Below are 16,284 nucleotides of genomic sequence, written 5' to 3' on the forward strand. Positions count from 1 at the left end.
TATAGCCCCCTACTCCAGCTGTCACAGCACTTAGAAAACTCCCGCGGGACTCTGGGCTGCAGGACGGTGTGCGCCCGTGAAGGACAGGGGCCCAGTGGTGCGGGGCTCCGGAGCACAGCGCTGGAAGGGCCTGACGCTTTGCTGTCTCCTTCTGCCTCTTGGCGTGGAAGCCCCAGGGCTGCGGGGAAATTCTGGGCCACCCGGGCCCAGGGTGATCCCGCTGGCTGTCTGGGCTTGGGCAAGGTAGGGCGCGGGGACCGTAGGCCGGCACGTGCGCAGCGACGCGGGCTGCCTGGCCTTGAGACTGAACCCCAGGCACGGCGCAGGGCCCCAAGGCGAGCGCGCATCCCCGGAGCGTGGCGCGCCGGGCAAAGTTGGGCGAGTGCGCGGAGCGGCAGGGGCCAGGGGACTGCAGGTGCAGCCAGCGAACCCGCCCGACTTCGGAGAGAGAGCCGGCCGCTGCGGCCCCTGCGCCTCAACTCACTGCCCGGGCCTGGTGTCCGAGCCCTGGGACTTCCGGGGCCCAGTGGCGCTTTGGGGAACTCGTCCAAGGGCAGCCTCCGGGGCTAGAGAGCGCACGGCACGGTCGCCCTGCCGGTCTGCAGCACGCGGGCGGCGCAGCCGGCGCTCGGGCGGGGCGTGAGGTGGCCCGGCTCCCGCAGGGGCGGCGGGCGGGGTGGGGTGAGGCGGGCCGGCCCCCTCCCCTCCCTCCCGCCGCCCGCCCTCCCTTCCTCCGGTCCTGCAGCCAATTAGACGGCCCCCTCGGGCGGGAGGCGTGAGGCGCTCCATAAAGCGGCGGGGAGCTGTCACCCCGCTAGCAGGCTGCGCAGCGCCCAAGCTGAGCCGGTGCGCCAAGGACTCGGGCGCGTCGGGCCGGGGAGCGCGGAGGAGCCATGGCCACCACTAACGGGGCCGTGGAAAACGGGCAGCCGGACAAGAAGCCGCCTGCCCTGCCGCGCCCCATCCGCAACCTGGAGGTCAAGTTCACCAAGGTGAGATGGGCGCCCCTCCCACCCGACGGCCGGCCGCCAGCCAGCCTTTGCGCTGAGCGGCCTGGCCCCGGGCGGTGGGGGCGAGGGTCCTGGTGGCCGGGAGTTCGCCCAGCGCTCCCGAGACCCGAGACTCCCTGCCCCGGCCTGGCCCTCTGGAAACCGCACCCTCCCCGGGCATCCTGGGCCGGCTCACAGGCGGCGGGGCTCAGAGATGTTAGCCTCGAAGCTGGGCGAGGGAGGCCGAGCAGCGCCCACAGGGTGCCAGGCTGCAGCCCAGCGCAGCCCCGACGTGTCCCAGCACCGCCTGCTTGAACGCGAGTGGAGGTACGGGCCGCGCAGACTCAGAGCGCGGTGGTCTCCCTGCAGACGCCTGGGCATGGTTTCCGGGATGAACGAGTCTGGTTTGGGGAGGGTCAGAGGGTGCTCGAGAACGCGAAGAGCGAGTCTGAGAGCTCGGGCCACTCTGGGAGTTGCAGTTGAGAGACTCGGGAAACAGGTCCTCAGGTCCTCGGAGCAACGCGAGAAGCACCTTCTGTGCTGAGCTTGTACCCAGCTTGCCAGGAGAGCTAAGGGGAGTAGGAAGGTGCTCACTGATGAAACTGCCCTGGAGCCCAGAGGTCCTGGCGTTTATAGGACAGGAGCCTGTTCCCAGAAGGTCTCAGATCTGGGCCTTGGGAAGCCGCGGGTGGCAAGGACTGAGTGCCTGGGGTCCCTTGGGCGGCAGAGATGCAGGGCTCTCTGCTTCTTTGCGCTGTGGGCTGGCAGGCTACAGCGTTGGCAGAGCAGTGAGATCACCTGCCTGGGACAGAAAGGAAGATGGCGAGGCTTCCGAGCTGGGGCTGAGGAAGGCTAGGAGACCCGGGCTGGGAGCACATCCCAAGGGAGCACACCCCAGGCTGTTTGAGGTGCGTTGCTCTCTGTGGGGTGGGTATGGGGCACTTTAGGGGCACAGGCCCTGAGCCATTGGCTTCACTTTCCCCAACTTTGGCTCTTGTTGTTTTTGCCACTTAATCCATATCCCCTGACTGCAGCTGACACAGCACTTAGAAAATTCCCTCATCAATTTTACTTTCAAAAGTAGCAATTATCTTTCTCAAATAGTTTTAATCAGGCAGAGAAAGTCGCAGGGCATTATGTGTGGCCTTCAGATTTTGGTCTCTTGGCACTTAATTCCCAATGTCGGCTGCGCCTCTGATCACGTGACATTTAAATTAACTGTTTTCAGAAGGCTCTGTAATCAACAGAGACACGTCACTGTAAACGCTGGAAATTATTTTTAATGTAATTTTCCTCGTAGTATCGGCTTCAGAGCGAAAATTCCAACACAAATTCTGGGAACAGTGAGAATAGTATTTTAATTTTTTAAGACCCTAACCCTATGGTGCTTGGCTGCTGTCGGCAGTGGTGGGTTTTTTGTTGTTTGTTTTATGTTGGTTGTATAGGGTTTTGTAATACTATAGAAACCAGAAAGTAAATATATCATTGCCCTTTTATTTTTTATGTTTTTGAGTCCTATCAGAGCAATTTGGCCACGTAGGAAAAGTTTATCTTCTTCTCTACGATTCTTTGGGACCCTTTAAAAGTATAAATGTAGCCTCAGGGAGGAGGATCTCAGAAGATTCACAGAGCAATGAGTGACTGCTGTCTTGGTGGGAGCCACCTCACCCGTTGCGGTTGAACGGAACGAGTGTAGGATTGAAGCTAAGAAAGGGGGTAGATGTGGGGCCTGGAGAGCCAGGATTCTGAGGGGGCTCCAGGAGGTGATGATTCCAAATGCCTGACCCCAGGCTGCACCCTCCTCACCCGTGGGCGACAGTGCCGCTGCCTGTGGTGTCCTTGTTCCTGGCCCGTCTCCGCAGAGGCCTCCCCATAGCAGTCAGGGGCCCCGGCAGCCTGCACGGCTGAGGGTGGGCACACGGGCATCGGCGCTCGGGGAGCCTTAGCTGGAGAGGCCGATGAGAGCGCCTGCCAAGGGAAGAAACGAAGTTCAGAGCTGAGGCCCGGCGCGGGTGGGCGGGTGGAGCAAGGAAGCCAGCAATGGTCTGCTGTTTTCGAAACTGACTCCTGGTGCTTCTCGATAATAGCGGACACACCAGAGATGGTCTGCATGAGCCCCAGCCTCACTGGTGCCATTTCCAAGGGTGGTCCAGCTTCCAGAAGGATGACTTTGTCAAGGCCCCCTCATTTGTCATGCTGTGGGACTCTGGAGAGGGAAGGGCCCCTCAAGGGTCTCCACACAGATCTCAGAGGATAGAAGCCCCCTCCAATTTAGGGGCGTTCTTTCTTATAAAATTTCTTCCAGTAGCAGGGATTCTCTTCAAGGTTTTCTGGTTCCTTAAAACACCAGTTTTTATTATCTCTTTTATGAAAAATAAAATTCCCCCAAATCTCCTTTTCTGAAAACATATTCTGTTTGAGTTTAGCTGAGTGGCCTGACAACCAATGGAAGTTACTGGAAATGGCATCAGCAGAATTCACTTGTATGATTGCCATCTTCACCTCTGCCCGAGACACCTTCCAGCTCGGTCCCGACTCCATGTCATTCTGTCCCTTTGGTAAAACGTGAATTCTGTCTACAGCTCAATGTAGCTTAATTTTATACCTCTATAAGGTATTTTTATTTTTATTTTTTTGTATACCAATTAATAAGTCAAGGGCAACAATTCCTTTCTAGACCCTTTACTCTGATTTGGAATTCAAAACAATGCAGCCAGCGTAACCGGTAGGCCATATTCACTGACCCTTTCCTTCGATTTGTGTTTTTGTTTTGTTCTAGTGGAGACGAAATCAACAGTAGAAACCACTTACAAGATTACTTACTAGGCCAGGTGTGGTGGCTCACGCCTATAATCCCAGTACTTTGGGAGGCTGAGGCAGGAGGCCAGGAGTTTGACACCAGCCTGAGCAACATAGCAAGAACCCCATATCTACAAAAAATACAAAAAATTATCCCGGTATGGTGGCATGGGCCTGTAGCCCAAGCTACTTGGGAGGCTGAGGCAGGAGGATTGCTTGAGCCCAGGAGTTTGAGGTTGCAGTGAACTATGATAATGTCACTGTACTCTACCCAGGCAACAGAGCAAGACCTTGTCTCAAAAAAAAAAAAAAAAAAAGATTATTTACTAGTGTGGTATAAAGAAAAAGATTTTGCTAAATTGGAAACACTGTGATGGGAAAATATGGTTAGAGTCAAGCAGTGAATTTTTTTAGAGGTTGCTGGTTAGAAAGGACTGTGGATCAATGTCATGAACAACCAAGTAATTTTTTCTTTGGAAGAGCATGCTTGGAGATGAAGTATAGCAGACATCCGATCATTGCAATCCGTTTCCAGCCCCCTTATTTATATTCTCTTCTGCCACCTTCTCATTTTCCCTCCCCCTTGGAATTGATACCAGGAAGGACCCAGAATCAGCAGTTTTCACTGACAGTCTCTATTATCTAACCCACGAAATTTCATCTTTCTACAAATGGGCCTCTCTTCCTGGCTGCACTTTCCTCCCCGCACTAACTTAACTCCTCTTCCCCACTTATTAATTTCTCGCTGTTACCGAGTGATGACTTGCTGGATGGCAAAAGTGAACTCTTGGATTTGGTTTCAGCTGGAAGAATAAACCTGTAATTGTAGCCTGGCCTTTTCCTTGTGCGCTTCCCTGGGGGCCTGGCCTCACGATGAAGGCGCTGAGCTTCCAGAAGCTAGATGGGTTTGTCCCACTGGAGATGGATGCTGTCAGCTCTGGATTCCAAACTGGAGGCAGGTGGTCTCTGCCCACCTGCCCAGCCAGAGCCTGCCTTCTGTGCTTGGTCCTCCCCAGATGCCGACTGGGCTTCCTTGCTGATGAACTGCAGGGTTTATATGAGAAGAGCCCAATACAGAGAATGTAACCAAGCTGCACTCTTAGGAGACAACTCCCCTCTCTCATCTGTCGTCATTGGGGAGTCAAATGTTCCAAATGAATCAGTTTCACAATAATTGAAATTAGCCCTTGCGGGATGTAGCTCTTCCTTTAAACAATTCAAAGAAAAGCAAAGTAAAGCTATTTATATTATATGCATATAGATACAGAAATGGAAACTGATGAACTAATTCCGTACTTTGAAATTATTGACGGCATTTTATTTCATGGAAATGTGTGTTAGCCATTTCCATGGCTGCAGTCTTGATGATAAGACCGTCTCGAGCTGGGACAGCCAGCGGTTGTCTGACCTCTCACTGGGCAGCTGGACTTTTGTGCTGTCAGAAGGTGTTTTGTATGTTGCCTGCCACCTCTGCTCCTAGTTCCTTTCCAAAAGCCCTCTCTTTTAATTTGATGTTTTTAAGGCAGTTAGAACTTAGTGTAAACTAACAATAAATAATACATACATTTCAGTGCATGGACTTTGTACATTCCTTTTAGTTTGCTTATGACATCTTTTTTTTTAACAGGCTTAGCTGTGTTCTGGATAATTGAGGTTCCCAGTAAAGTGATTTTTGTGGGTTATTTCTTGGGTTTCTGCATATAAACCATTATTTGCTGTGTCTGTTAATATAACCTGGACATTTTCTAACCCAGATATTTAGCTTTGTATTCCAACGCTGGCTTTTCTCAAACCCAACATGAAAACATACATTTTAAAGGGAGTGCAGAGAAGGGGTGTGCTCATGGGTATTAGAAACTACTGGCAGGAAATGGCAAGATCCTCCTATGAGGCAAGGTCCTTGGCAATCTCACTGGGTGTCGCAGTGGGAGGGAGGAAGGGAGTGCTCAGTGCTTACTTACCTTTCAGGGGCAGGTGGATTGCTTGCGACTTCCTATATATAAACCTATTTAAACTTCCCCCAAAGTCTGTGAGGGCCTAGGGTCCAATTCCGACTCTCTATTTAACTATTTAACTCAGCTATTCTCTTGTGAATTCATGTTATTGCTAATAGTAACAATAACAATTTAGACAAAACTCTAAATGACTTTAGTTTCATTGTGACAAAAACTTGCATTTTAATTCTGAGTCTGTCCCCAGCGATCTGTTGCTCACGTGACCCTGGTGCTCTGTCCCCTCCCCCAGCCCCCAGGTCTCATCTGTAAAATGTCCAGGGGGCGCAGGGAGCAGCGGGGAAGGCGGACAAGACGTTACCTAAGGTCCTCAGCATGTTGAAATGATATGATTTTGATTTAAACCTAATTCGTTACACTTCCTTTCCTGGTTAGATATTTATCAACAATGAATGGCATGAATCCAAGAGTGGAAAAAAGTTTGCCACATATAACCCTTCGACTCTAGAGAAAATATGTGATGTGGAAGAAGGAGATAAGGTGGGTGCTTTTGTTTTTTATTTTTTTCTCTCTCTTTTTTTTTTTTTTTGCCTCTAAGTAATTCAATTACACATAACCATAGGATAAGGAAGCAGTTTGGCGTAGCTATGAGACAGAACTGGCCCACCCTCGGGGTAGAGGCTGGCTTGCTGCGCGAGTTGGTGTGTGCTGCTCAGACACATGGCCAGGCTGGGATTGATTACCGACGATCCTCTGCAAAAAGTCACTCTCCTTTGATAGATGTTTTCCCATCTATGACGATGACCTCAGCTATCCTCCTCACATGGCTAAAGGGAAGGTTTTTATCAATTATTTGAACCTGGACACTTTAAAGAATCTTTCCAGAAAGCATTTCCGGCTGGTGTGTTTCACCAACTGCAGCCTTCTGGCAGGAGACACTTTAAAAAAAAAAATAGACTTGAAGGAAAGAAGACATGCTACCCAAGTGATGTGGGGGTAGGAATAACATCCCATAACCACCAGACTTCTTTTCTAGCAGAAACTTAACATGAGCACAGAAAGCTGTTATCTCTATAACCCTATTTGCTAGTGCAGATTCTGTGTTATGATATAGAAGCTAAGGGACTTCTGGATGTGTCCTTTATACGTTTCAAGAACGTGCAGTCTGTTTTGAATGTCAGTGCCACTGGCGGAAGGTTAGAGGTAAAGTTCTTCCACGGAGGGGAGGGAGAAATAAACCTCCCCTCAACTGTTGGGGTGCTAGACTGACTCTTAACCAGCATATTGGTGATGTTGGCCATGGGTGGGGAGGGGCACGTTTACAGAGCAAGCTTGGGTTTTATCCCACCGGTGAGTTTTACATAGGTGTGTAATGCACAGTGGTCCCACCTGTACAGACCCTCCTCTGTGTGGCACCCCATGCTAAGCTCTGCTTCCAGAGAAAGCACAGAGGAGCTCATACGAAAATGTGAGGGCCTGGGAGGAAGGGCGTGATGTGTAATGGGATTCGCACTTCAAGATTCCCAAGTGCCCCATACAGGTGTTTGGGAGGGTCATTTGAGACCCTTGCCCCAGGCTCCATTTTTTACCTTGGTCTGGGTGACTGCTCTGAGTAACTGGAGACAAGAGGCCACCCGCCCCTACAGCTGGAGAGGTCCTGGCCTCCACCCCAGAGCCTGGGACAGGGAATTCAGTGTCCCAACATCTCCCTTGCCAAAGCTTCTGCTCATCCTCAAGCAAACTCTGGAGACACAGAGTCTCAGTGGCTTCCCTTCCTGACTGGTGCCTGGTGTCTGCTGCTTGCTGCACCTCCCCAGAGAGAGAGGTGTGGAGGGGCCTTCGAGATGAGCCATGGCCCATCAGCAACCAGAGCCTTGAAGCCCCATCGCCCTCAGAATAAGAAAGAACACCGCTACTCTATACAGTTCTTACTTCTTTCTTTTGAAGAAGAAGGTTCTGTTGCAATTATTCTATGAGTGCACAAAAGACCCAGTTCTGCCCCCACAGGGTAGGTGAGGCTGGAGGGAGAAAACAGGCCTCCGTGGTAGCTGCTGCACCTCCCTGTCTGCGGACTGTTCCAATGTGGTCAGTTCTGCAATCCACACGAATTCCCCTATTCTCATTCTTGGGCCACAGTTCCCAGAGGGAATAAAATGCCAAGACAGACACTTCCCACCTAATTTGTGAACGACAGACAGGCTTGCATGGGTTCAAACCGAGCTAGTGAGTAGAAAATCTTTTCATACTTAGGTCACCAAGAAAAATACTCAAGGTCAGTGACTGAAAACATAGTTTTAAATGCTTTTTATAATCAGAAAGAACATTGATACTTGGCCACTACAGAAAACTCAGAAAAGACTTAAGACACAAAGAAAGAAAAAATCACTTGAAAGCCCCCAGCCATTCATGTGATTTAAAACCTCACTGCTGCTTGCAGCCTGTCCGCCACCCCTGCTTCCTCGGCTGTACCCCAAGACAGAGGCACCACTCTGCTGTTCTCTATAACTGACAGCCAGGTGGTCCCAAACTGCAGTTGCTTCAAAAGATGACACCCTCTCTCTGTTGTTTCGGCCACTCAGCCCGACGTGGACCAGGCCGTGGAGGCTGCACAGGCCGCCTTCCAGAGGGGCTCAGCATGGCGCCAGCTGGATGCCCTGAGCCGTGGCCGCCTGCTGCACCAACTGGCCGACCTCGTTGAGAGGGACCGCACCATCCTGGCCGTGAGTACACACACACGGGGGCCAGTGTGGGACGGACCAGCCTCACTGAGAGTCCTGTTTCCTGCGGGGCGTGGGAGAAAAGATTGAGGGCCCAGGTTTTGTGTGGGTGTGAATCTGTTCTGTCCTTTGAGATATAGCTCTCAGGTGGTAGGCAGGTGTCTGTGTCCCTGGACTGCATCCCTTTCCTTCTGAAGTCAGACGTTTGTCACCTGCAGCTCAGCTTCTTGACCAAGAAGTTGCCTATAGGAAGTTCAGCTACACAGTGGTTCTCAGACTTGGGACATTCACAGATGGTCACCGCAGGCTGGGCCATATCCTGGTCCCACCTGTACACTTACATACTTAACTCTTTTTTCCCTTTTTTATATTAACTCCTTTTAAACTTAAGTGTAACCTCATCCTAAGTACCAATATTCATGAAATCATGGATTTAATATGTTGGTTTTATTTTTTTAAGTACTTATAAAATAAATACCACCACTTAACATAGAAAACGTGTCCCCGTATGACCTAAAATCATTCCTATGTCATCACTTCTGAAATCGGCAGTGGCGAGTATGTGTGTAATGGTAGTAGGGGCAGGATACCCTGGTTATAGGAAACCTCAGAGTATGAAAGACCTGGGTTCAAATCCCACCTCTCCAACTTACTGGCTGTGTGGCTTTAGACAAGCTGCTTAACCTCCTTGAGATTTATTTCTTCATAAAGTGTCGTTAATAATGATATCTAAGTATTGTGAGAACAATTGATTTAAAATTCTTAGCAGAATCCCTGACATGTAGTAAGCACTAAATAGACGATAGCTATTATTAATAATAGCAGTTATCATAATAATGCTATGTGAAGACCCAGACTCTAATCCCAGCTACATGCCCTGCTGGCCAGTAATTTCTAGATACCTTAGTTCCTCAGCTGTAAGATGGGTATGTTAGTGCACCATGAGGTTGGGCCATGACGGCATTAATAAGTTGCTAATGCATTGTTTAACAGCATCCTCAGGCCTTCCTTTGGTCTTGAGGTGGGTAATCAGAGGACATCATGGGGCCACCTTGGGCCTTGAGATCCTTGGCATCTGTGCATCCTGCCCTTGTACGGCTCAGACTCTTGTTTTTAAAACTTGTTCCAGACCCTGAGGCACAGTTTGTAGGGAAGGAAATCTCTTTTTTGGCCTTTGATTTGGAAAAATGGTTTTTCCTGATGTTGGGAACAAGCAGTAGAGTGGCCACTCTTTAAAGGAGAGTGTTAGCCAGGACCCTGAAATTGCTTTGGTCCCTGAATGTGTTTCTTAGGGGCGGAGCAACTCTCAGGCACTGCCCGTGGGTGCGTTTCCTTGAGGGATCATCTGCACAGAAACTCGAGCTCGCCTTCCTTCCTTCCCGGTCCGGCATGTTCGCCAGGTTAGGGTAGCTCCCTCCCCGGGTGAGCTTTCTCTCTGAGGAGCCTCTGGTTTCTTCCTGCAAGAAAGCCAGCCTCAACCCTCAAGCTGCCAAACTGGCTTTTTCAAAAACATTTCTGTTTTCACCCAGCATGAGCTCATCGGTCGGCAATGTCCGTGTGGACTAATAGCCGGCTAGAGAGGATGTGCCCTGGGCACCCCCCACACCCGGTCCTCAAGCTTCAGTGTCATCTTAGGAGCAGCAGCTGCAAAGCCACCTTCATTCAGCTCGCCCCATTGTCACGGCACAACTGTGTTTTGATAGCAGACAGAGCACGTTGGAGGAACTCAGAACACAACCCGGCAAATCGCTCCTGGCATCGGGGCCTCGCTGCCCACAAGAAATAAGATCCAGCTCTTTGCCACAACATGAAAGAGACAAGAGAATTACTGGCAAATATGGTTTTTCAAACTGCAACCACATCATAGGGAAGCACCCCTCACTCGCTACCTTGATATGGTTTCCTTGCATTTTCAGGCAGCGTGTTCTCCTGCTGGCTCAGTGATTTGACAGAGCCGGTATTTACTTTTCTGTGTTGAATGTTTGGAAACAGATGTGGTGGGTCCAGTGGCTCCTGACTTTCTCTCCTTTGCTGAGTCACCCTGTGCCCGGACTCTGGCTTTTGGGGTGCTGATTTGGGAAGCTCCGCGAGGGAGGCCCTCCCCGTTCACTCTCCTTGTCAGCCTAGGTGCCATTTCTGGCCCCCGTCATTTGAACCCATGGTGTGCGGGGAGCACAGGGGCCGTCCCCCCAGCATGTTTCATCATTCTTTAGTATCTGAGGGTTACAATGTGTTCAGAAGGCACAGTTTTCTCTCAAAATGTTTAAGGAAGTAAACTGAGGAGTGGCTGTGGTTTACCCATGACGGAGCCACGATAACAAGCTGTTTAAAAGGCGACTGTTTCAATCAGTAGCTAACACTCGATTACTCAGACTTAGTCCTGTGGACTAATTCATCTATTCATCTGTGAATCTTTTCTTTTTTTTTTTTAAACAATTTCTTGCCTAAACCTATCATGATCTGGGTTTTGCTTGGAGAGATTCCATAAAACCAACCTGGCAACTTCGTGTTGTCACTCCAGTGAGAAAACTTGTCCAAGTCAACAATAAATTAAGTAATAGCCAATGCTTAAACATGCTCACCATGCACCCAGCTTGTTATGGACATTTGACCTATAGTATTTATTATTCCATTGCAGAGATGAGGAAACTGAGGCCCAGAGAGGTTAAGTAAGCTCTCCGAGGTTACCAGAGGTGGTAAGCCAGGACTGGGGACAGAAGTCCTCTCTCTTATTCCATTCCAGGAAAGGGCTGAGAATAAACTCCTGGTTTCACTGACAGATGTGTAGATACTATTTGAGGTAGCCCAGTTCTGGAGATCTTTTGGCATGATTTGCAATGTCTAGGTTTCTCCTGGAAAAGTAAAAGTTCCAACTCAGAATGCAAATCAACAGAAACCAACAGTAAAGAGCACTCGATGCCACATTGGCCTGACTCAGTCCCCGAGTAGCAGCTGCTGGGAGTAGGGCACATACCCTGGACCCAGACCAGTCCTGTCTCCTGGGGTCCCCAGGTGAGGACTGCCAGACACTGTCTGGTGCCTAAAGGGAAGATGATAATAGTCACTGTAACTGTCACAGTTATCACCTGAACAGTTACACAGCACTTGCTGCTGGCAGATGCTCTGGTCAGTGCACTATGACTCCTTTCACTCTCACACTAGCACCATGAGGTCATTGCCATTATTATTCTCATTTTACAGATAAGGAAACTGAGGCAGGGAGAGATTCAGGGACTTACCCAAGGCCACTCAGCTAGAGCTAATCAGAAATGGTTGCCTCCTATTTGAAGGGACGTGGCTTCTCCCTGCAGCAAAGTCTTTCCAGATGCAAATGTCCAGGGGCAGTGGCCTAAAGGGCGGTCGCTGTGCTGGCTGGAAGTCAGATCCCCAGATTCGGTGCCGGCCATGCTGCTGACCCATTGGGTGGCCTTGGCAGAACCACTGGGCTCTGATGGCCTCAGCATCTGCACCTTGAAATGGGACTAGAGACGTCACGCCCAGGGGTGAGACGTGGGAGTGCACTGGGGTTAAAGTCCTGGGCACGAGGAGGGGCCCTTCTTCCTTGTTCAGTCATCATCTCACTCCATTGACTCTTCAGCAAGAATCCAGCCCTGGGCTATGTGTCAGGATGGCCACTTCCTGCAGAGACGGATGACTGGCGGTTTCAGCACTGGGCTCAACTGGGGCCGCTTGTCTGAGGGACAAAGGGGTTCTCTTCCACCCAGGCTAGAAATAGAAAAGAATCCCTGCCATTGAGTCGCTGCACACTGGCCCTGGGTGAGCACCTCCCTCACCAGCAGGGCGAGCCTGCTCCCTTCCGACTCCGCATCCGGCTTCCCGCGCAGTGGGGAGGGATTGCATCTTTGCGCTCGTGGAGCAGCCCTTTTGGGCTCGGTCACTTTCCACAGCCACACTGGCCAGCCAGGCCGAGATGGAAAAGCCCACGTCTTCCCTTTCTCTTTTGTTAGAGGAAGCCAGCCCCCTTGCAGCCACCCTGAAGCCAGCTAACCTTCAGACAGCTTCCTGGGAAGGCACAAGCATGCGCGTCCGGGTCGCACAGCGGAGGCGACTGTGCTCTGGGTGGAAGACCAGCCGTGAATGTGTCTTCCTTCCCAGCGAGCCTTCAAATCAGCATTGCAACCGGGGGTCCCCAAGGGGGACGCATGCCCATGCTCTGGCCGACGACACCACACCCCCAACCTCCCACCCGACCCGGCTTTGTGTGTTTTGAAATAAAGGCTGTCCTTGCAATGTGGGACGGGGCCCATTTTAAATTTAGGGTCATGCTTTCTGAAAGGACTCATACAATTGTAAGGTCTAGAGAGCCCTGTCCTAGGACTGCCTTCTCTCCCCAACCGCCTGTTCCCTCTCCACCTCTCCACTCCCTGTTTTTAACAACCCGACCATTCAAAAGAAAAAGAAAAGCAGGCTCTGTCTGAAACAGATGTCATCTTGTTATCGCAGACCCTGGAGACCATGGACACGGGGAAGCCGTTCCTTCACGCCTTTTTCATCGACCTGGAGGGCTGTATTAAAACCCTCAGATACTTTGCCGGCTGGGCAGACAAAATCCAGGGCAAGACCATCCCCACAGGTGAGCAGGATGGACCGTAGCCTCCTCTGGGGTCTCTCTGGGGCTCTGTCTTCTCGTTAATCCAGGTCCGAATGGCACCGTGCCGACTCTTCTTCTAAGCAACCTCACTTTTGGAATTGAGTTCAAATCACTTCATTGTGTAACAGACAAGACGTGGAGCCAGCACTTTTGTGGGCTTCTGGGTGTCTTTCTTGTCTTTTTACTACTTGAAATTCTTAATGTTGATTGAGTGTCTCCTTCCCCACCATGTAACCCTCTTCCAGATGACAATGTCGTGTGCTTCACCAGGCACGAGCCCATCGGTGTGTGCGGGGCCATCACTCCAGTAAGTACGGCAGCTTTTCTCGGTAGATTCTATGAAGAATCTGCCCCACTGCCCTGTGTCCTTTAGCAGCAGTTTCTGCTGTGTTTTTATCCGATTGCACCAGCATTGACTGAGCATTTGCTCTGTGGCATGGCGCTCCGTGCCGAGGGCCCTGGACACGGACGAGACCCCATTCCTGCTCTCTAGGCGTGCAATGAAGGTGCCCGGGATTCCAGCCAGAGTGGTCAGGAGTGGCAGCACCCCCAGGGAGGTGGTCTCTTAACTGGGCCTTCCCAATAAGAAAGACTTATTCAGGAAGAAAATGGGTTTTCCAGGCAGCAGTACTGGCCTGGGCAAAGGTGTGGAAGTGGCTGGGCCACTTGGAAAAGCACAGCAGGAACATTCGGGCAGGGGGAAGTGAGGGAGAGGATGGGTCCACGCGTCGGGTGGCATAGGCCAGGTTCCAGCAGCCTGGGCTGCCGAGGGGCTGGGACTTTATTCGTTGGGCAGTGGGGATGTTTGTAGGTGCCCAGGGAGGGCAATGATGCAGCTCCTGTGTTTGGGAAGCCCCCTGGCCACTGCAGCGACAGCTGGGCGGAGAGCTGGAGAGACGGGCGGCGGCGTGCAGTGAGGATTGGAAGAGTGCTCCATGGAGGGAAGGAGGATGTCGTCCCTCCCGCAGACATTTTTGAGGGGAGGTCGTACACATACAGCAAAACCCTCCTCGCAAAGGCGACCTACCGGCACCTCCGAGAATGCCGTTTAGGAAGCGCTGCGCAGGGATGCGGCTCTGGTCACTGAACGCTCCGATGTGACCCCTTATACCCAAATCTAGACCATGAAATGCAAGTGTCCTCCACAGAGATATCATTGAGCATGTGGGACAGGGTAGGGGGTGGATCCGGGTCCCCAAGGCCCTGTGTTCTGTCGCAGTGGAACTTCCCCCTGCTGATGCTGGTGTGGAAGCTGGCGCCCGCCCTCTGCTGTGGGAACACGGTGGTCCTGAAGCCGGCGGAGCAGACGCCTCTGACCGCCCTGCATCTCGGCTCTCTGATCAAAGAGGTAAGACGTCCAAAAAGAAAATACTACGTGTTCTTGATAACATTGCCACTCCTAGGAGCCAGGCCACCGTCACGAGATGGGACAGCGGCAGCCTGCTCAGTGGAGTGGGAAGGGAATGACTCCCTGTGTTTGGCTTGGCGACTGCACTTTCTTTCTCCTGCTTGTGGTCACTGAGCTGGAAGAAACTCCATTCCTCCCAGTGGTCCTAATGAGAACACTTAACTCTTATTATGGGCTCAAACCTATGGTTTAGGACCCAGTGTTTTGTCTGGAGAATTTGCAGGAGGGTCACCCAAAAGGGAGCCAAATATTCCGGAGGCTCTTTGGGCTTTGCATTGGTGGTGTGTGAAATGGTCTGTTTTTCTCTGGAGGGGTGACCATGCCAGCTGCAGCTGAGTAGCTGCCGCCACGCCAGGTCCCCCAGGCGCCTCCTCATCAGCGCCCTCTGCTCTGCAGGCAATCGTCTTCCTCCCCTGGGCAGCCGCAACTTAGGGAAACAGTGGCCCAAAGGGACACCTCCTTCCAGACATACCTGGCAACACATTTTAGTCATCCCGTCACCAGCTTGTATGTAGCAAAGATTTAGACACAGAAACAGGAAGAAAAGAGGGACAGAAGAAAAGATTCTTTCATTTCACTTCTTAGCCAGGCAGATACCACCGGAATGCAGGCCCGTACTGCTTAGACGCAAGGGTGGAATTGCTGATAACGCACCATGTTCCGCTTTCCTTCCACTGGGGATATGGGATGCGATTAAGTCACCTTGATGAGACTTACAGATTCCGAGATCACAAAATAGTGCCTGTAACACTGAAGACTCAAGCTCCAGGTCCCAAAATCTTGACTTTCTAAAATAATATGTTGTAAGCAACACACAGGACACGTGGGGAATAGCATCCTCCACCTCGTTCATTCTGTGGTGTTCGTGGCTAATGAAGAGGCTTAGTATGTGCAAGACACGGGGCGCACATGGGAAAGAAATGGCAGCCCCGCCTTCAGGAAGAGCCGGCTCCAGGTGTGACCCAAGTTGAACAAGCAGAGAATTCCAAGGGAGTGATATTTTGTCATCGCTTGGAACATGAATGGGGCTGATTTAAAAATGAAACCTGAAGCTCGGGAAGGATATTTTGCATGTGCCTTTGAACCTAAGGGGTTGTGACTGAGGTACTTCTCTTCCCCTCAACACACACACTCACACACTCTCACACATATATGCACACACACATATATGCACACACTCACTCTCACACATATATGCACACACACACTCTCACACATATATACACTCACACACTCTCACATATATGCACACACTCACACTCTCACACATATATACACACACTCTCACACATATATGCACACACTCTCACACATATATGCACACACTATGCACACACTCACTCTCACACATATATGCACACACTCTCACACATATATACACTCACACACTCTCACATATATGCACACACTCACACACTCTCACACATATATACACACACTCTCACACATATATGCACACACACACTCTCACACATATATGCACACACTCACACACTCTCACGCATATATGCACACACTCTCACACATATATGCACACACACACTCTCACACATATATGCACACACTCACACACTCTCACACATATATGCACACACTCTCACACATATATGCACACACTCTCACACATATATGCACACACATACATACTCTCAAACACACATGAACACATATGTACACACACATACACACACACAGAGAATGGTGCTGTACCACAGGAGGGCCACAGCCACCTTGCAGTATCACTGTACATTTGTTCAGTGGGGTGGGGAGCCCTGCCTGGGAGGAGGAGTGGGAATCTCACCCTGGC

General features: G+C 51.0%; 1 protein-coding gene across 1 annotated transcript in view; it reads left to right on the top strand.

Moving 5' to 3' along the window:
* Nucleotides 1–787: 787 nt before the first annotated feature.
* The window catches only part of ALDH1A3 (aldehyde dehydrogenase 1 family, member A3), a 33,854-nt gene continuing 18,357 nt past the window's right edge, over nucleotides 788–16,284 (top strand). The window contains exons 1-6 of the mRNA XM_012642722.1: nucleotides 788–992; nucleotides 6,176–6,280; nucleotides 8,320–8,460; nucleotides 12,922–13,051; nucleotides 13,315–13,376; nucleotides 14,289–14,417. Of these exons, the coding sequence (XP_012498176.1) occupies nucleotides 894–992; nucleotides 6,176–6,280; nucleotides 8,320–8,460; nucleotides 12,922–13,051; nucleotides 13,315–13,376; nucleotides 14,289–14,417 (666 nt within the window). The 5' untranslated portion in view covers nucleotides 788–893. The remainder of the gene's footprint in view (nucleotides 993–6,175; nucleotides 6,281–8,319; nucleotides 8,461–12,921; nucleotides 13,052–13,314; nucleotides 13,377–14,288; nucleotides 14,418–16,284) is intronic.

Source organism: Propithecus coquereli, unplaced genomic scaffold (assembly GCF_000956105.1).
Source record: "Propithecus coquereli isolate 6110/MARCELLA unplaced genomic scaffold, Pcoq_1.0 Scaffold184, whole genome shotgun sequence".
NCBI lineage: Eukaryota > Metazoa > Chordata > Mammalia > Primates > Indriidae > Propithecus > Propithecus coquereli.